This window comes from Cryptomeria japonica, chromosome 10, assembly GCF_030272615.1.
Source record: "Cryptomeria japonica chromosome 10, Sugi_1.0, whole genome shotgun sequence".
Classification (NCBI taxonomy): Eukaryota; Viridiplantae; Streptophyta; class Pinopsida; order Cupressales; family Cupressaceae; genus Cryptomeria; species Cryptomeria japonica.
The window spans coordinates 544,419,790-544,442,071 of record NC_081414.1 but is presented as its reverse complement, the minus strand read 5'-3'; the positions used below and the strand labels follow the sequence as shown (position 1 = coordinate 544,442,071).

The following is a 22,282-nucleotide window of genomic DNA, read 5'->3' as shown; positions in this document are numbered from 1 at the left end:
CTTGCCCAACACCTTTCTTCATAAGCTCCATCACCTGCTTGTTGAGTTTTGCATGTTGTGTAGGGCTCATCCTATATGTTGTCTGATTAGGTAAAGATGCTCCTGGAATTAGATCAAGATGATGTTGAATATCTCACTTCGGTGGAAGACCATCAGGTAGCACATCAGGTATAACATCACTATATTCTTCTAGTACCTTTGCTACTTCAGCCCAATCGGACAGTCGAGTCAAAAATTATGACCCCGCGAAGTCCCTGCATCAATTACTCTTTTTCTATACTTGTTCTTGATACCATCAAATCTACTTCTATTCTAGCTCTCCCCCTAAGTGTATCTATCTATTTCCAAATTGATTGTATTTCTCCCTCTTTCAAAAAATTTCCCCATTAGGGTTATCTCTCTCTCTAACTTAATCTTGATTGTATTTGCATGTACTATACTCTCCCCATTACTGTAGCACTTCAAGGTTGAAGGACAACACTTTATGAGCTCTCCCTAAACCCATGCTCTCCTTAAGAACCTAAAGCCAAGAAGGAGATACCACTCCCAATTTTTGCCTAAGATATTCAAAAATTTCTCTGGAAAGGGGCTTAGTAAATATATTTGCAATTTGTTCTAGTAACATATTCCAACTTGAGCTAGTATTCTACAACTTTTTCTCTCAAGAAATGATACTTTATGGGATTATTCTTTGTCCTTGAATGCATAACAAGATTCTTTGATATGTTTATTGCACTTGTGTTGTGACAAAGAATTAAAATAGGTTGATCATTCTCTACCTTGATGTCCTTCAATGTCTATTTCATCCAAATCACCTATGTTCAACATGAAACTACTACAATGCACTTTGCTTCCATTGTAGATAAAGACACAAAATCCTGGATCTTTCATATCCAAGACACGAGACTATTTCCAAGAAAAAATGCACCTTTACTTATCCTATTTTTGTCATCGACACTACTTTACTAATCTGTGTTTGTATATGCAATCTATGTAAAGTTTTCACCTCTAGGATACCACATACCAATATCCATAGTGCCTTTTAGATATCTAAAAATTCTTTTGACTATCTACATATGAGTTTCTTTTGGTGTTGCTTGAAATCTTGTCACCTTACCTACCGCTTGCATAATACCTAGTCTTGATGTACTTACATACAATATAGGCTACCAATCATAAATCAATACAAGGTCTAATTTTCTTCAAGAGACTCATCATCTTTGCTCAACTTACAATATGGGACCATATATGTGCTTATTTGTATGCAATCCTCCAATTTGAATTTCTTCAACATCCCCTTGATATACTTTGTTTGTGAAATAAAAATACCTCTATTAAGCTAGGAATTTTATAAACCAAGGAAAAATGATAAATCACCAAACATGAACATTTCGCTCTCTTTTTGCATAGATATTCTATAAATTATTTGCACATCTTATCACTGCTACCACCAAAAATGATATCATCAACATATAAAACAATATCAATTGATGCTCACCTTCAGTCTCGATGTACATAGATTGTTATCAATAATTTGTCTTTTGAAACTTTGTTGTTGTAGATATTCATCTAGTCTTGAATACAATGCTCTAGGGGCTTGTCTTATTTCATGTCATGCCTTCTTCAACTTGCATACACAATCCTAATTTTTTTTATAGTTGAAACCCTTCTAGTTGTTCAATATCTTCATCTAGGTTTCCATTAAGAAATGCAAACATGGCATACATTTGATAAACCTTAAAATTATTGAAAATAGAAAATGCTAAGAACATTCTAATAGCTTCTAATCTAACTACAGGAGCAAAAAGCATAATCAAAATCAATAACTTCAATTTGAGCATAACCTTTGCAAACTAATCTTGCCATATTTTTTTATCACTTGACCATCTTCATTCATCTTATTTTTTAAAACCCACTTGATTCCAAATACATTTTGGTCCTTTGATTGTGGAACAAGTTCCCAAGTCTATTGCTTCTCAAATTGATTCAATTCTTCCTCCATATCATCAAATCCAAATCTCATCTTTGCTTGCTTCTGCAAAGTCATTAGGTTCAATCTTAGATAGGAAAGAGAAGTTTTCTTGTTCTAATGCACTTGTTAACCTTCTTCTAGCTTGAATTTCAACATCCTTATCACCAAGAATTTGAATTGTGCTATAGGTAAATTGCAACATGTGGAAATAATAGTATCAGAAGGGTCAACAATATTATTGATAGGTAAATAATATGCAATATCTATTAGAAGTATGGTTGTCGTTGCACCAAAAGATCGACCTGTCAATGCCCAAGACAACCACTAGACTTATAGAATCCATAGGAGGTGGTTAAGCCATGTCACAAACCTAAGCGTTGTGTTGCACAGTACAAGGAGACCAAGGGCGCACACCTTGCAACAATCCTCCTCCCAGCGCAAGCAAGGAGGTTTGAACCTGTGACCCGGGCTCTGATACCACTTGTTAGAAGTGCAGTTGTCGTTGCACCAAAAGATTGACTTGTTAATGCCCGATACAACAACTAGACTTATAGAATCCATAGGAGGTGATTAAGCCATGTCACAAACCCAAGTGTTGCACTTCACAGCACAATGAGACCAAGGGCACACACCTTGCAATAATATCATCATCATGTAATGACGAAGTAAGTAAATGTAAAGCAACATGATGTGCAGCACTATCACTTATCATTGGTAAGGGAAGGTATGATAAAGATTAAGCTCACAAGTAAAGTGAATGTTTCTATGAATAAATAAAAACCATTAACCAAATTTACAAAGGATGAAAAATACATAAGGACATCAAGAATGGAAGGATTATATACTATAATATGTAGCAACATATCAAATCAATAAGGCATGAATGTAAATATCTATAAGTTTCCATGATAGATGATTTGGCAATAATTCTCAAAGAACACAAGGGTGGGGAGGTAAGGATCATATATAAATTAAATAATGAAAACCATTTAACCCTAAACCTAACTAAATAATGAAATATCTAAGGTCAAATCAAATTTTAAATGAAAGATGCACAATCACAAATATCATATTTGAAACCATGATGTGGAAGGAATAATCTTAAGGGAAAACCATGGGAAATGTAAGGTAAATGAATTTTACCAATCTATATAAGGGAAATAACACATATCACATGAATATCCTACATAAATTGATTAGTTCACAATGATTAAGTAATTTAGTCTATGGGTAGATGGGTTGGGCTTGATTATACTACTAATTTAAATATATAATAATAATAATACTTAGCTTTGTGCTTGATTAAAATTTAAATATGTTAATTGATTCACTAGTGCGTCAAAAATAATGACCTATCAAATAACTAACATTAAAGTACTAAAATCAGTATCCATTGTTGTGTGCAAATTTGAATGTTTGTTGCAAATCTAGTTGCACTAAAAGATGCCATAACTTGTTCCACTTGATGTCCATAAATTTTGAGAAGGAGTAGTTTAGTAGACACCATTTAAATATATAATAGGTAGCCCCTATTACCAAGTTAATTCAATAGGGAATAATGATTAAATATATAAAAGGTAGCCATGCAATACACCTAAAGTGTTATGTAAATATGATGTCACGTGATAATGCTTTGATGCCTTAAATATTTTATAAGTTGTATCCTAGGTTATAGATATGTGTTAGATTGTTGATTATCATTATGAAGTGGGCATATCCTAACATGCAAATCAAGATATTGTATGCTTTAATCAACATATAATGACTAAGTAGAGGTGAAATGTGTTAAATTTGAATTTTGAAAGTTCAAAGGTTAATTTTGTATATGTAGATATTGACTGGTATAAATATCTTGAATTATTTCATTTACTAAAAATAAATTTATATTACTTTATAATTAAAAAAATGTTTTCTTTTATTTACATTATTTATCTTTTTATTTATTTAAAGAGTTATTTTAAAATAATTAAGAATTGTTTTATTTTATTTATATTGATTATTTTATGTTTAATTAAAGAATATCTACTTTAAAATCATTATGTTGAAAGATATAAGTAAAATGACAACAAAGGATGGAGTGAAATGATATGGAGTGAACAACAAATAATAAAAAGTTAGCATACAAATATAATTAAAATCAAAATGAAATAAAACAACTCTTGATTAAATAGACTATCTATAAAATAATTTTATTATAAATAAAATAAAATGTTTTTTCAATAGAAACATATCACACAAATCTAATATAAATATAAATATCATTTATAAATAAATAGTATTCATATTACTATTAAAAATGATAAATATTATTCATATTACTATAAAAAATGATATTTCTTTTAAAAATACTACTTCCTAATTTTTTATAAAGTATATTGTTTATTATATTTTTATTTAATGAAGTACATAATATTTACTAGTTTATTTATTAAATTATGTCATAAATTTTTAATAATTTTTATTATAATAATAAACAATTATTCTTCATTTATTAAAGAATAATAATAATAACTCAGTCAATAAAATATAAAGAATAATATAAAAAAAAATAAGAAAGTTAAAAAATAATATTTTCTTCAAAAATATTACTTTTTAATTTATTTATAAAATATATTAATGATTAGTTTTCGACTTAATCAACCATATAATTGTTTATTATTTTATTATTTTATTATATATAAATATGTTTTAAAGGTCACAATAATTAATTAAGTAAATATACTTCTTAAATTCTAAAATGTTGAGATCATTCTAAAAATAGGCATTTCTTACATATTTTATGAAATCTTTGTGCTTCTGACATACATTTTAAAATATATGTCCTTTCTGTTTGATATTTACCAACTTTTATATAAAAATAGGTTATTTTACACATCAATCATTAAAATAAAGAGAAATAAATCCAAAATTAAAAGAAAAAGTACACAGTGCATTTTTCACCATTAGAAATTCATTAAATATGACTTCATAATAATAGAATCACATGCAAGTATTTTCTGAGTTCAAACCTTCACTAGAAGACATGGCCATTGTGCAGTGTAAATTAAAGAGAAAATATGCACATATGTTTTTATATCCTTTAGCCATGAATAAATGCATAGAATTATTTTTTATGGCAAAACTGAAGAACAATTTCTTTGGAGCCACCGCACATTTGTAATGCTGAATTGATTTTGATCTGTTTTTGAAATGATATGTTTTCTTTCCAAATGGATTCAAAACTGCCATATTTCAATGCAATCTGATCTGTTCTTGAAATGATATGTTCTTTCCAAATGGATTCAAAACTCCCATATTTCAACACAATCTAATCTGTTCTTAAAATGATGTGTTCTTTCCCCAATGGATTCAAAACTGCCATATTTCAGGCAACTGTCAATCCACTGAGCCTGGGTCTTCTATCTGCTTGTGGAGAAAGGCTGTTGTCAGAAATGTTTTTCCTTTTGGATGAAGTGGCCCTGGGAGATGATCTCCAGTTGAACATGTGTGATCTGAGGTTCCTAATGTCTGACAATTGCACAGGCTTCAATAAGAATTCTTCTGCCCCTTCTGACAAACACCTGTTCATCACCTGACAAACTGTTAGAATTGATGAACTATAGGATAATAAATGCTACATGTGATTTACCTGTTTCTTCTAGACTCCACATTTTCTGAAGACATGATCACCACAGGAATGTCCTTCAGTGTTGGTGACTCCTGCTCCATGGAAAAAATTGTAGTACAGAATCAGAAAAGAGTTCAATTTACTTGTTCCCACAATACATAGCCATTGATGTTGTGATTACCTTTACCCTTCTGAGCAAGTCATAGCCAGTCAGCCCTGGCATACAATAGTCTGTAATTATCATATTCACCCTAGCATTCTGCATCACAAACATGAAAAAATCCAAAGGGTTTATCAGAAGTGCACAAATATGAAAGAATCCAAGTGGGTGGTCAAAAACTGCACAAACATGAAAGAATCCCAGTGGGTTATCAGAAATGCACAAACATGGAAGAATCCAAGTGAGTGATAACAAGTGCAACTGCAGAAACATGAAAGAATCCAAGTGGGTCATCAGAGGTGCACAAACTTGGAAAAGAAAATTCTGTGGGTGATGAGAAATGCACAAACATGGAAGAATCCAAGTGAGTAATAACAAGTGCAAAAACATGAAAGAATTCAAGTGGGTGAGCAAAAATGCAGAAACATGAAAGAATTCAAGTGGGTGAGCAAAAATGCAGAAACATGAAAGAATCCAATTGAGTGATCAGAAATGCACAAACATGAAAGAATCCAAGAGGGTGATCAGAAGTGCACAAACATGAAAGAAAATTCAAGTGGGTAATGAGAACTGCACAAACATGACAGAATCCAAGTGGGTAATCAGAAGTGCACAAACATGACAGAAAATTGAAGTAGGTCATCAGAAGTGCACAAACATGGAAGAATCCAAGTGGGTAATCAGAAAATGTACAAACATGAAGGAAAATTCAAGTGGGTCATCAGAAGAGCACAAACATGGAAGAATCCAAGTGAGTGATCAGAAATGCACAAACATGACAGAAAATTGAAGTGGGTCATCAGAAGTACACAAACATGGAAGAATCCAAGTGGGTGATCAGTAAGTGCACAAACATGAGAGAATCCAAGAAGGTGATCAGTAAGTGCACAAACATGAGAGAATTCAAGAGGGTGATCAGTATATGAAATCAAAAGCTTGAATTCCAAACATACATCAGCATTCAGGCCTTGGTCATCATCTTCCAAACCAAGGAATTCCAGAGCTTTTCTCACACTGTTGACAGCGGTCACTGCCAAAACCAATGAATGACATCATCAGAAACCAAACATAAACCTGCAGAAAACATTTCATCTTCCCCAAAATGCAAAATGTACCTTGATAAGAAGATCTTCTCAACAGCCCTTCAATGATTTTTCTATCAATGATACTATCATCAACAGCAAGGACATGAAATTCAGATTTGCTGCCCTCATCTTCTGAATCATTCTTACTCTCCCCCATTTTTTCCCAGATCACACTTGAAAGAATATACAACCAAACAATGTGGCTTTCAATCTTACAGATCTCACTGCAAAATCTCTCTTTGATGAACTTTCTTAACTGATCTGATTTCAGAACGCCCAAATCCAAATCCGGCTGATCTTCCACAATCAAACTGCAAATATTACCATATAAAACGGCTGTTCCGACACCAGGAAATATCTTTTTCCTATTCTTCTGCCATATTTGGCAGATTCTTCTAATTTAACGACAAGATCGTATACCAAACATGGAAATCCTCAAATCTCGACCAAATACGATCGAAATTTGAACACCCAGATGCGAATTGGAATAGAAATTTCAACCCAAGTGCTCAGTTTGGTCGTACTCGGCGGCTGATTAAAGATCGGAAGAGATTCAATGCAGTAAATATAGGCCTCCCAAACCAATAAAGATCAAATCTTGTTCAGTTCTACGCAAATCTAACGGAATTCCTGACAAACCCAAAAACAAACCGCCGACAATGACTTATCCTCTCCACCCAGCGGCTTTACAAGTCTTTGATTTTTCTCTACAGTTGGTGTTCGTTGGGAAGAACTAATTTCAAATTTTATTTATTTAAAATACCAACGTATAATCTGATGTTGAAATGGGGTGGGGCCCACACAATCTATACAAGATATTGTGACGTCAGGTTTGGGCATGAATGATGTATTTGCTTTCTATCTACTTTTTTATGTTAATCATGTGCAGTTGCACTCACCATAATAATCATATCCCCAGTAGGTGAGGAAGTGGGAAAAGGGAAGAGGAAAAACTTGAACTTACTTTCATCTCCACACATTTTCTTGCTTATTATGGAAAATTTTGTCCACAGCAGAAAGTTTCAACATGGTGGGCCTGGGTGTTGACGTTGCCACCCCAATTCCACAATTTTAGGTCAAATTATTACAATATAATAATAATTGAAAAGAAATTAGCACATTTATCTTAGATTAATTTATTTAAAAGAGATGTGTGTCTATTCCATCCCATTTTTTATATGAATGAATAAATGAAAGATTTTAATGATATCTAGAAATTGTTTATAGGATCAAGAAAAAGATCCTTAATTTTGACAAGCATGTTGGTCATTTGTTTAATCTTTTAATTAAATTGTCACCTCAATTTGAAAATTTTAGATCATTTTTTTACAATATAATAATAATTGAAAAGAAATTATCGTATTTATCTTAGATGAGTTTATTTAAGAGATATATGAGTCTTTCTTTAATCAAATTAACCTATATATAGAACTAGCACTTGCACCTTGGTGTGCAATGGATACGCCCAAGAGGTGTGGAAGGTCAGAAAAAATTTAATCATTTTTTGGATTATTTTTTGTTGTTCATGAGATCAATTTGTAGAGAGAGATAACAAGATGACGATAAAGAGATAATGAGAGGGAGAGATGGATGGAGAGATGGAGAGACAGAGGGAGGGAAAAAATTGAGTGATATAGATAGAGGGATATATAGAGAGATAGAGAGGTTTAGGGAGAAAGATATAGATATAATTAGATAGAGGTAGAGAGATATGGATAGAAAAAGACAGATAGGAGGGAGTGGAAGATAGGGAGAGAGTTAGAAATATAGAGATATAAAGAAAGAGAGATAGAGTGAATAAGAGAGAGAGGGGTAGACAAAACAAGATATAGATAGAGAGGGGGAGGAGAGATAGAGAAATATATATAGAGGGGGAAAGAGTGATAGGGAGCAAGAGATGAGGAGAGATAGAGAGGGGTGAGATAGAGGGAGGGGGGGAGAGAAAGGGAGAGAGATAGGTAAAAGGAAGCTTATATTGTTACAAAAAAGGTCTTATCAAATTAATCCTAACTCTGTAATAGACCAAAATATGTCATATTCCTATATATGTGTTGTCAATTATTAAGTTATATAGCCAATTATAATTATATACTAATTATATGAGGTTTATATAACCTATATTTTTTTTAAAAAATATTTTGTAATTGATCTTTTAACAATTAATTAGTAAAAATTAAATTACATTATTTTTTACATATTTTATATCAGCAATTCTTAATATTACAAGCCTCTAATTGTCTTGTCATAAATCTATTAATGATAGTTGTGAAAAGTTTGGAGTTGAGAAATGGTTTGTTTATATAGTGAATAATCACATTAGAGAAGTTCCATATTTGTAATTGTCTAAGATAGAGAGTACATGAACCCTAATTTACCATATTATCCACCTCTTTGTTGAATTTTCTATATACCTGCTAAAATTTAATCATGTTAGACTATTTGAGGTGAGCTTAATCAACGTCATTTCATAATAAAGACCAAATTACTTATAATGAGCTAAATTAGTCATTTTGATAATCAGATTAGAGTCTAAAAAACCTTCAAATTATTCTATCCCCCTTCAAATGCAAGAGGTATTCCCAATCTCAAAGTTTTATCTTCAACATAGTTATTGGTGGAAAAAAACAAACCAATTACAAATTTGACACAAGGATTCCCATCCATAAACATAAATCCCCCATCAATAGGTTTGTCTTCGAAGACCTATCAAAGAAAAGATAGTAAGCATCATGGGACAATGCAGTTGAATTTGATTTTTGAAGAGGCTTCTTTTCAGTAGCGAATCACAAATAAATTCCATTTTAAAGAGTAATTATTATCACAGTTTCATGATGGTTGAGGGAATTAGCTTTTGAAAATTGCTCCATTCTTACCTTTCCTTACTCCCCCCCCCTAAAAGGCATTGCACAAATATATTATTAAATATACATATAGTATATATTTTAATAAAATATTATTTAAATTGACCAAAAATCACTTAAAGAATAGAAATACAAATATATTAATGTCAAAAGCATGTGTTTTCTTACTAAGCTTACCTTTTACAAAATGTTGGACCACATGAAATAACAAGACAACATCTCATGAAATAGGACTATCATAATGTATAGAAGATAGATTTTTTCTCAAGACAAACACTCTATTTTATCATATAATTTACACAAAAAATACCAAATTTGTGAAAAAGATCATAATAGTTGTAACAGTTTTGTCTACGTCTCATTTTTCGTTGTTTTTATAATTTTATCTTATTTCATCCTTGGCCTCTGACAATTCACAATACCTTTTTTTTCTTCATTACTTTTGTATTAAAATACTCAATTAAATGGTAAGAGAAATGCATAACTTCCGTAGAAGCTGCCCTAACTGATTTGGCACATATGAAAGGAAGCGAGAACAACGACAATGGCACTTGCTAAGAGTTTGACACATAGTACATCTTTTTATTAGCATATTAATTACACATGACCATTTACTAAATGATACTTAGAAAAAGTAATTAATTACTATATTTATTTATAATTTCTTTTGTTTAGTTTTTGAGATAACAAATTACGAAAAATCTTAATTAATTATCCAAAAAAAATTATTCCAAAATAATACAAATATATTATTGATATTCATAAATTCAATTACATTTTTAAAATATATAGCAAGTCAATGTAGTAAAAAAAAAAATCTTAGAAGTAAGTGGTTAATATGGTAACTAAGTCTTAGATATAAATTATTTGAAATTATAAGTGATGCAAGACAAAAGCAAGCCTCTTGGCTGCAACTTCAAAAGATGCAGGAACTATCTCTCTCTGCTCCAAAATAAGATTCAGATTACATTCAATACAAACTACAAAACTCCACTCTTTTGTTCATCTTTGCCTTTACACCTGCGTTTTCTCATATCACCAATGTGTCTTCACATATTCTTTCAACACTCTTTATCGTTTTATTTAATTGTTGTCTGGGGCTTTTCACAAACCCATTCAATGTGGTGTTGGTTTGATGCCAACTCATTTTCCATTCAATGTGAATTTGTTATTGGGAATGGAACCGGTCAACCTTTTTCTTTGGTGTAGGCCCTTTGATTTTGTGCATTTCCACTAATTTGGACTTATTTTATCCCCTCATTAGTACATGTGCATTTCATACAGATAATTTTTTAAGCCTATAAATAAATCCTTCATTTAGGTATAACACCATCCAATTTTTTTTTTGCAACCCCTTTTTCTCAGAGTTTTTCTTCAAATTTTGGTTCTTTCTCATATTTCCTCAAAGTTGGATTCTTCTACCATTAATTTATGAAAATTTATCTTAGACATCTTCAAATGTCATTTCTCACCGTATATTCAATAGAATACGGATGGGAAATCTATAATCCATCAAAAACTTAATATTTAAGTTTAAAATAATCAAGATTATATGCACTTTTAGTTAGATAGATTTCACCAAATAGAAACAATTACAAAATTAATACTAAAATGATATCCTGGGAAATCCTAGGCTCGCTGGATGTGGGGAGGTATTGAGGGATGAGAATGGTGGGTTTATTTTAGTGGTGGCACTCCCCTTGGCAAATCAGACGAATCACCTTGTTGAATTGGTTGTTGCTTACAATGGGTTGTCTCTAGCATACTACTCTAATTGCAAAAATGTCTGGATTGAAGGTGATTCAAATAATATTATAAAATGCCTTAAGAAGGTGCAAAGGCCTAGTTGGACTGTTGAAAATCAGATAGAGGACTCTATTTCTATTATAAACACATTTGAAAAGTCCATATATCTAATATTTTTAAAGAAGGTAATGGTGTTGCCAACTCACTAGCTAATATTGTGGTGCATAGTAATAATAAAATGGAGCGGTGAAGGGGTGAAATGTTGCCAAAACAAACTAAGGAGTTGATTGCCTATGATAGGCTTCATGCTAGGACTATGAGCTCTTTTCCTTACAATCATGTGTAATCATTTAATGACTTTACTCCTCATTATTATTGCACACTCTATGGGTAGTAAGAATGACTATCCCTATGAGGTCATTTACAATGGTGTGCTAATCAACAATGATAGGGTTTTTTGTGGGGTTGTCTATATAGTGATGGAAAGGGATTTATTTATGGGAGGTGACAAGAATTGGTTGGATTCAATTACTTGTGAAGTTGTGAAGAAAAACAACACAATTTGAAGAATTATTTATAAAGGTGGGTGGTAAAAGCACAAAATTGTGTCACGTTTCAGACCGACTTATCAGCACAAGTGAATTTAAGTAATTCTAATTAAAAATTAATTTTAGTCAAACATATGGTCTATATAGATTCATTATAACTAAGTTATATATGGGCCACAACTTGTCCAATTAGAAGTGTCTACTAAATGTATATTTTATACCACTTTGGGTCTAATTACCAAAAAATAAAAGAAATTAAAAAACTCGATGTTTCAACAACTCCTATTCTTATAAAAAAAAAAAATTGAAATGTAAAAATACCCTTTTATAGATCTATAAGTGAATTTTCCAAAATATATATCTTTTAATATTTTAATAAGTTTTTTATATTTTATATTTTTTTTTATTGAAAGTAGGTCATTAACACTAAAATATAAGGTTGATTATCTTGTCAACGAAAAATACTACAATTTATTAAAATTTTTGAATAAAATATGACGTAGTAGAGAAAAGAATCTATGTCAAGATGATATAATTCATTTCTAATTTGGATAAATAATTAAGAAAAAAGGTGGTGGGAATTGGAAAGAGTTATGTTTCAGCACATGCAACTTTTCAAATTTATTGAAAAATATATATTTATAAAAAATAGTAAAAAATATATCCATACACTAAAGTTTCAAGTTATCAATATACACAAAAAAAATTGAAGAAAAAAATGTAAAATTTACTAAATAAAGTGTGTTGGCTTGTGTAACTTCAATTTCAGCATTTTATCACCAATTAAATTATAGTGTTTATTTTACAAAAAAACTACATTCACATCATTTTTAACAATTTTGTATAAATTACAAACACAAAATAGACAAAAAAATATAAATTTTGTTAGTTTAGATTATTTCAAAATTCAGAACATATATTTCACTTTCTATTGATTTAATTTAAAAAGTTGAATCAGCATTGACTATTTCCTTGATAAAAAAGTGTGACACAACTTTGTACTTTTACCCGGCCTAGTTTCTCCTTACCTTGAACAATTACATGTGTTTGACTCCAATTTGTCTAAGAAATTCATTCAAGACTGGAATGATGGATATGTTATGGTGCATGGCCAAAAATGTAACATCATAGAAGAGCTAATTGCACATGTTACTGGGCTTTTAATGGAGGGCAAGAAGTTCTTCAAAGAGGACAAGAAATCTACTGATAAAGCGGTTCAAAATTTCTTCAATGACAAGAAGTCTACTGATATGGCAGTTCAGAACTTCTTGAAAGGAAAACAGGACAAGCATATGGTGAAATACAATGGCTACAAAATGAAGTCCCAATGGACAGTGATTCTTAAAGTACTCATTTTATCCTAGATGTTCGTTACACCATTGTTTACAGTCATCATTTTGTTTACTCAACCATTTTAGACACAAATATAAGGTTTCCTTTCCATTTTCTCTTCTTTCTTTGTTGAGAATGGGCATTAGGGATTACAAAAAAAACTTATGAAACCTATCCTATATGAAGGGTTAGTATTTTTTATTATGGAACACTTAAAGTCGACCAAAGGAAAGACTAAGATTTTCCCTTTCTTGGGTAATTCTAACATTGAAGACAACATGAATTCGATGGATGTGGGCTCAAACAACTAAGATACATATGAGAATGGTTGACAGACTTAGGGTGATGATGATCCTGATTTTGTAGACCAAGAAGTGAAAGGGAAGAATTTCAAGAGGTTCAAAAAAGGAGAGCCTTCCCTGCTTCCCCTATTCACTTTTTTTTATGAAAGTAGTCATAATAATCTGAGATGTTCAAGAGATTCCCTTCTAGCAATTGATAGGGAAGGTAGACATCCTTTTTTTAGAAACCTTGACAAAGATTCGTTGTTCTTAAATTTTGATAAAGGGATCCCAAATGATCTCTTGGGGATGGTCGTGATGATGTTAATAAGGTTGCGGAGGTTGGCTTTACTGTTGGCCCATTTTTTCGTTGCGACAAAAGACCGATCTGTCAACGCCCAATACAAACTGTAGAGATATGGATCACACGAGACGCGATTAGTCCTTTGTCATGAATCTCGAGGGGAGCACTGACCATTTTACCAATAATCTCCCCCTTAGCGTTACTCAAAGGGATTTGAGCCCATGACCCAATGCTCTGATACCATTTGTTGGCCTAGTTTGTCGTTGCGTCAAAAGACCGATCTGTCAACGCCCGATACAAATTGTAGAGATATGGATCGCACAGGAGGTGGTTAGTCCTTTGTCACGAATCCCGAGGGGAGCGTTGACCATTTTGCCAACATTTACACCTACCAATTGGAGTTGCTCGAGAGTGTCTAAAGCCTTTTGAAAAAATTAATTTCGTTCATAACCTACAATCATTGCAGTATATACAACTTCCACTGGCCACAAAGTTGATATCATCTAGGCAATTGCAGTTCTTTAACTATATTTTAAACTATCTTTCACTCTTTATAGTCATCATCATTAGAGCTAGATCGAAAATAGAGAGAACAAACTCTGCAAAGTTGATCAAAGAGGTGCCAACAAAAACCAAAACAGCCAAAACTATCTTAGTAGTGATAAAAAATTAAACCCCTCCATATTAGTAGTGATGGAAATATAAATTTGACTTAATTGTTACTACTATTTTTCTCTTTCTTCCTCGTTACTCATTTTGTGATAACAACATACGGTACTAGGGGAAGAGCACCAATAGCTAACATAGTTCCAATACCCGCACACTTATTGCCATATTGACCCCCCAATAGTCGTCATAGTGAAAATACCATTAATAAATTTGTTTTGTACCAATAGCCGATCATTTTTTGTAATTTTTTGTTCATAATTGGCCCATTTGTGCACCACTATTGGAACATTTGTGCAAAACTATTGGGACATTTGTCAACAAGTACTGGCGATTTTGAGTGGCGATTTTGAGTGGATGGTTACTGGAACATCTTTAGTTAGGTATCAAGCGACACTTTGAAATGTGTACTTTTGACCTTTGTGCAACGTGCATCGTTACTACCCAGAAGCCAAATCAATAGCTATAAGCAGTTAAGTCGCATACGAAGACAACTAAAAAAAAAAATCAAAATCTGATGTACCGTTTAAGATCTGTAGATGCACGAAATTAGCTATGACAGCTACCGATGCTCTTCCCCTATTTGTTAGCCTATATAAAATGGTAGCTTGCACCCAAAATTGTTCTCTTCGGCTGGGTGTTGAATATCGCCCCTTAACAACTATTAATAATATGTGATTTGCTGCTACTGATCTCAGCAAGTGGGTAGGCGGAGGCCTCAACTCGATCTGGTTTTCTTTACATAAGTGTAAATGCTACTCACTGATGAGGATAATTAAAAAGGATTCTCTCCCTGCAATTAATGTTTCCTCCCACTGGTTCCCTCTTTTCCTGCGATGTGATTGGGATGCCCATGAGACCCAAATCAATAGTTTTGGTGCATGGATAGTCAATTCTTGCCTCTATCTAAATGTAAATGCATTAAAATGGCCTTGTTTAGTTGGCGTAAAAGATAAAAGGTGAAAGCGTTGAACAGCAACCAAAAGTGGAGTATGTTTACGTTTTCACTGCTTTCTCGCTCATTACGTTGTCAGTTCCATCTATTGGAAGTTGCAAGGTAGTTGGTACTAGTTAGTATGAGTTTTCCAAAATCTATTAGGTATATGTGCAAGATTTTGGTTTAAACTATGCGTGTTTGTTTTATCAATGTTTTGGATTGCATTCAATGGTCTATTATTAGAAGAGGAAAATATGATCTAAACATAACGTCAAGCAAAAATGCATACACATTTTAAATTAAAAATCTGTATATCTAATTAAAGTATAAGTAAAATAAAATAAGTGCCCCTTGAAAGATGTATCTGAACATCCTTTACATAGATTGTATGTTAGTTTTTTTTATCAATATAATAACAAATTAAAAAATATAAACTATTATAAATTAAATCATCAACTAAAAAGAATTATAAATAAATTTCTATATAAATTAAGCATTATTATTTTGAAGTATGAAATTCAAAACATTTATATAAAATAAATACTTAGCATTTACCAATTAAGACACGTTTCGATTACAAATCCTTTAAAAATTCAAAATTCACTTATTCACTTGATTTTTTGACTTATTTTATCTTTAAAAAAATCTTTTATTCTAAATTTATATTTTGAAAAGCCACACAAGTTCCAATTTTAAAACAAGATCTTACGAATATTTGTTAGTTTTTATTTTTTCTATTTTTGAACTTTTATGTACATGGTTTTGCTTCTATCATGTAGTAAAAAAATTAGGCAAAATAAAAATTCAAAAAAATAAAATAACGTTAAAAAAAAAGTTAAAATAATGAATCAAAAGAAAAAAAAAAAAAAATTGAATAAAAATTTAGATAAAACAAGAAATCATTAATCATAAATGAAATAGTTTTATGTTCTTTTTTCAAAGATTTTTAAATTAAGAGAATGCATTTTATCTTATTTAAATGTGTTTTATCTTGAATTAAAGTGAGAAATTTAGAAATGTATATAAAGAAATAGAAATAAATAAACAATAATGTCATCTTAAAGCATTACACTCATTAAGATAAAAGATTTCAAAAATGATGAGGAGAAGTAATGTTTGCTTCAGAAATGTTTCTCCCAAAAGTGATCTACCAAATTATTCTTAAAAAAGAATGTCCAAAGAAAACCCTACAAACTTTGGCACCTTATATAATAATCAAACAAAATAATTCTTCAAAATGCAATCTCACTATATTATTTAACATAACCAAGCAGCTTGCGGCCCTGTCTATGGCATTCCCTAGATTCTTCCAATATCCTCATGAGGGCTTTGCTACGGCCACCATGGCCCTACCTTCTTATGCCTCGGCAGTTTCCTTATCGGCAGTCTCCCCCAGTTTAACTCTATCTGCATCTCCCAGTGCTTCCCGCTCCTTGTCCAAGGGCAAAGGCAAAACCCCTGCTAAATGCAAACGTATTGTCTTTGATGACAATTCTTCCTCTGAGGATGCTGAGAACGACAATCCTTCCCCTGATTTTGAGGTTAAAAGGAGATCCTCCAGACTGGCTTCCAAAAGCCACAAAAAGAAGACCTCGATGATCGAGAATCTAGACTCAGAGGAGGACCCCATTGGGGCCAAGGAGGAAGAGGACCCTAATACCACTATGAGGGGCCTTGATGGGGATGTTGTGGATGCGAATATGACTAGGGACCCCATGGTTCCGACCACTATTGGTGTTGCTGACATGGGTAACTCTGAAATGCAAACCCAGGACCCCATTGATGTTAAGGATACAACCCCTATGAACACAGGCACTGAGGGTCTTATGGGCGAGGAAATATACGACAACAAAGCCTTGGACTCTGGTAACTTGGACCCGGATTTTAAAATGGTTGAACAGGTGATGCAATCTATCCCCCTGATGGGCCTGGTTAATGACAGTGATAACTCCCTTGCTGGAGGTGTGCCCAAAGAGATCGAAGAGACTACGGATGACATGGCTGCTAAGAACCCCCAAGGTGTCCCTACTCTTCAGCAAATGGAAAAGCTGAGCACAGATGTGTTGGACATCATGCAGAGGATTGAAAACCTCAGCCCTGTGCTTGATTTGCAGACTATCAAGGATGATGTCAACCGGCTCAAGAACAAGATGGAGGCTTGGGAAGCCCAAATGGCGGGCCTTAACAAATTCCATGTGCAGGTGTTACACAGCTCGACGCTCACCCTCTCTATGTTGAGGGAACGTTCTGCGGACACAGAGGAACACAAGCAGGAGGCTAGGGACCTTTACAAGTTCCTGTCCAATGAATGGAATAGTGACATGTGGATGCCACTGGGGTGCGCAAGGCACCCCTGTAGTTTGTTTTTTGTTTTATGTGGTTGTTTCTGATTTCTAAAGACTTGGTTCCTTTTTGCTAATAGTTGTTGTTAATTGTTGTTATAGTGTTGTTTCTGCACTATGATTTTTAATAGTTATGCTATGTAAAGGGTCAGTGCCCTTGTTTTCACTGCTTTAATAATAAAAAACATAACCAAACTGCTACGATAAAACCAATAGCATGGCAAAGCTTGTGAATTGCACAAAAGGCCAAGAGCATAATCAATCAATAGAGGCATGAGAGTATTTTACAGTGTTTAGTTTTCTCTTAAATCCATAATCATCCAATTTTTAACCTTTATAAGAGTGAGGAAATATTGTTAAAAGTGGTTATGAAATCAAAAAATTAAAAAAATCATTAGTTTTTTCTCATTGAATGATATTCATACAATTAAATACCATTTTCAAATAAAAACAAAATTACATAGACATCCTTACAAGTGTGTTTTGTCGGAAAGAATGGAGTAAAAAAAAATATTTGTCACAAATAAAATAAATATAAAAATGTTAAAAAAACAACAAATAGTCATTAGTATACAATTAGAAAATTTGCTTGATATTTAAATTAAGAAAGAGGCTTAAGATAGGCTAAAAGAAGTTCTAGAAACATAAATTATGAGAATGGATGCTAAAATAGGTATAATTTACAATGTCAAAATTATAAGGTGTATCATTTTTTGACAATACAAATTATATAGATTAGCAATTATATTTGTAGTTCAATAGACATATTGATAGTTCTATAACCATGTCAAAAATGGAGCTCACTTACCTTGGGAAAAACCTTGGAGAAATAGTAAGACTTCTTGTCTGTAGTGCTTACATGCTTGGTTCAAATCACTGATATTTGGGCTTTGATCCATAGCTCAAATGGTTGGGTTGTTTGAGCTCGCTCAATCACTAGAAATATCATTAGAGTCAAATCTTTAATTATATCAAAGATGATATAAAATTTATATAATTTTTAAATGGATTGTTTAGAGGGTAGAGATTACTACAATAAGAATTATTGTAAAATAGTTAAAAATAATAATTAAAATTAAATTAATCAAAAATTTAATTTAATGCTTATCAAAATAATCAATACAAGAACAAATATATAGAGTTATTAAGTCTTCGGACATGTAGTGTCACGGTTAAAACACTTTGTTGGTGAAGCGGCCACCAAGGTTCAAACCCCTACTGGGTCGTTGTGCTCGCAGGCCTTGTGTCTTCGTTGGGCCGTTGTGCTCGCAGGTTTGAACAAGTGAAGTGTGGGGATGAGGTCCCCTGTTGTGGCCTCATCGATTCATAGCTCCGGGTCAAAATCATTTCACGTGGAGCTGGAGGGCGTGTCATGCCAGCATCGTCGGTCGCATTAAAAAGTTTAGCAAGCATTATTTTAAAATATATATATAGAGTTATTATATTTAAAACAATTATGATACTTCTAAGTGTTCTAAAACTATGAAAAAATAAAAAATATGTATAGATGTAACTGTAGACACCTAAAATTGTCATGTCTAAGTGAATAAATATGTTTATTTATTTAATTATTTTATCCTAAGTCTTCTATTTATTTATTTTTATCAGTAATAGTTTTGTGTTATATTAATGCAAAATTTTAAGCATACAGAAATGCAGTCTCCCATAGTCCATTTACATACTGTAGGCACAAAACCCCCATACTACCCACAACCATACAGTATGTCCTAAAAAACCGTACAACCTATGCAAGTCCAAAAAAGACCAGTTCAATGCTACTCTCGCCAAACCCAAATATTACAGAAATAGTTTAGTTTTAACAGTTAACTATTATCAAAAAATTTGTAAAAGCATATTAAAAAAAATGGCCAAATGGCCACTCACTCGTTGTCACCCTGGCTCTCCTTCTCCCCTCCCTCCTTGGTGGCCTGAGCTTTACCTCTTGTCTCTTCACATTTCATCTTTGGGATGCAATCCAAACATCCAAAATCGGGGTCACCTTCCAAGCTCGCCAGCAACTAAACAAACCGTCCTTCCTCAAACATGTCTCTCAGGTCTCTACCAGCTTCCATCCGTGCTACCACCTATAAAGCCTTCAGGACTTCATCCGCCCTAATTAGTTTCACACATAGCTTCATAGCTTCCCATCCAATACGAGCACGTTCACGACATTGTTCTTTTGTATCATCCTCTGGCCAACGAACAAAAAGTAGTAGCTCCTCTTGGTCATCTCCCTCCTTGATACGAATGCCTACTCGAGGCACAACCCACTCCAGAAGTGAGTCTAGATTGAGCAAGTACTCCCCATCAATCATTTTGGTCAATGTGAGTCTAATCTTCTCCACCTCTGGCTCAAACTCGCATGCCCATGCCAGAATCAAGGAATACACCTCCATATTCATCTGGTATTGATGATGGACATACACCACCTCTTCTACAAGCATGAGGCGAGCCGCACTCCACAGCTTCTCCGCCTTGTAACGGAAAAGTCCCTGCATCCTCTTCTTCGTCACGTTGCTCAGGAATGGCACCAACTTCTTATCTATGCGTAGGGTGAAATTTGCTTCCATGGTCACCTGCAAATTGAAACTACACCAGCTTCTGCAATGACAATGTCATAAAAGCCACAAAGTAGTGCAATCAATTAAAAAACACACAAACACTAGCTCGCAAACCAAAGGGAAATAAATTCCTCTGTCATCGTTTAGGATGAGTAATGAATGCATAAGAGATGGCATAAATGCCATGAGATTGCACGGAAGCTTTGTTGCCATCCTCCACCCTCACCAAAACATGTGACCTGCCAAAGATAACTACCACATTCAAGGAGCAAGGGCCAACTTGCGTGGTGTACTTGCCAAAAAATTCCCTTGCTTATGTATTGCAGGCTATAAATTCCTAAAAAACTGCATTTAAGACCATCTCCAAATTCTTCCATCTCCTTTCCACCACTTGGCCATATAACTGTCCATATCACATCCAATATTAGATAGCAAATCTGCCACTGCATTTGCTCCTCGCCTGACATGGGAGACACAAAATTCCACAAATGATTTGAGCTTCTCTCGGATCATAGACACCCAGCGGTTTATTTTCCAGCATGGAGTGTTGCCTTTAGCAATTGCGTTAATAACTACCTAAGAATCTCCTTCCAAATGCAGTCATTGGACTTTCATATTTAAAGCCAACTTAGTTGCCAGAAATGTCGCCTGGACCACCGCTTCATTATTTGTACCATCCTGCAAACGTTGTGCTCCTTTGAAGAGGATAGACCCGTTATCATCCCTCACCACCACCCCAACACCTGAGATTCCCGGATTTCCTCTTGAAGCACTGTCAAAATTGACCTATATCCACTCTTTACTAGGTGGTTCCCATTTAGCATCCCCTATATCAAAAAAAGGATCAACCCCCGAGGACCCATTAACGGGTTAAATCTGAGACTAAGTCTTCTATTAATTAAATAAATTCATATTTATTTAATTAATTCATTAATCCTCTTCTAAGCATTTTCTCATTTAAATAAATACTTTTATTTATTTAAATTGTCTTTTTCCTAAATTAAATAAATATTTTATTTATTTAATTAATCCCACTTCCTCTATTAATTAAATAAATCTTTATTGATTTAATTAATTCATTATCCTTTTCTACCCATGACACATGTCATTCATCTCTTAATTCTTCTCTTGCATACCCCCTTTGTCATTTAATTATTTCCTCTACCTACCCTTTAATCCTAGCCGGCCATTTATCTTTACACCTTTTAATCTTATCAAACCTCCATTTCTTACAGTGTTCTCTATATAAGAGGATGCCCTCTTCCTTTTTAACCCTAATCATCTAATCACCTAATGACGGAATTAAGCCTTCTTGCGATCAAGCTATCAACCACATTTTCGTTCTTTGTTGAGCTCTTGTGCACACATAAAATCTAAGAGCAAATATATCAAACAAGATCAATGGAGATAGGAAGAAATGGAGATTGAAACCCTACTTGACATGTGAATGGTATATTTGGTTTATTTTGTTTGTTTGCATGGTCTTAGGTATCTTTATTTGTGTATGGTGGATCATTTTCATTGTTAGGCTAGGCTTTTGTGGTTGGATCTTTGTTAGTCTTTCAATATTGTTGTTTTCACTATCCATTTTCACCGTATACAGTAACTACAAGAAATAAGCTATTGAATAAGTGATCAAGAACTTTGCAAAATTTTGCATAATAATATTAGTGCATTATTTTATTTTCTTAAGTTGAAAAGTATGCATTTTCTTATATATTTAGTTTAACTTGCTTAGTTTTAGTGAATAGGTCATAAGAAGGATAGATTGCATCTTTCATGAATATAACTCCAACCTAATTTTAATAGTTGGAGATACACTTCTTATTGATTGGTTATGTGTCCCCTCGTTCCTATATATGTATATACTCCTTTAGCGT

General features: G+C 33.0%; 1 protein-coding gene across 1 annotated transcript; it reads right to left on the bottom strand.

The window, feature by feature from the left end:
- Nucleotides 1–4,981: 4,981 nt before the first annotated feature.
- Nucleotides 4,982–7,526, bottom strand: LOC131060772 (two-component response regulator ORR4). Its single transcript, XM_057994158.2, has 5 exons — nucleotides 6,855–7,526; nucleotides 6,693–6,769; nucleotides 5,761–5,838; nucleotides 5,601–5,671; nucleotides 4,982–5,532 (listed from the first exon to the last, which is right to left on the bottom strand). The coding sequence occupies exons 1-5, from the start codon at nucleotides 6,979–6,981 to the stop codon at nucleotides 5,337–5,339; spliced, it is 549 nt and encodes a 182-aa protein (XP_057850141.1). The 5' UTR covers nucleotides 6,982–7,526; the 3' UTR covers nucleotides 4,982–5,336.
- Nucleotides 7,527–22,282: the final 14,756 nt, after the last annotated feature.

Coding starts and splice junctions, on each gene's coding strand:
- LOC131060772 (XM_057994158.2), bottom strand. CDS start 6,981: ATGGGGGAGAGTAAGAATGATTCAGAAGATGAGGGCAGCAAATCTGAA. Junction 6,770..6,854: donor GAGAAGATCTTCTTATCAAG/GTACATTTTGCA, acceptor TGGTTTTGGCAG/TGACCGCTGTCAACAGTGTG. Junction 5,839..6,692: donor ACCAAGGCCTGAATGCTGAT/GTATGTTTGGAA, acceptor TTTGTGATGCAG/AATGCTAGGGTGAATATGAT.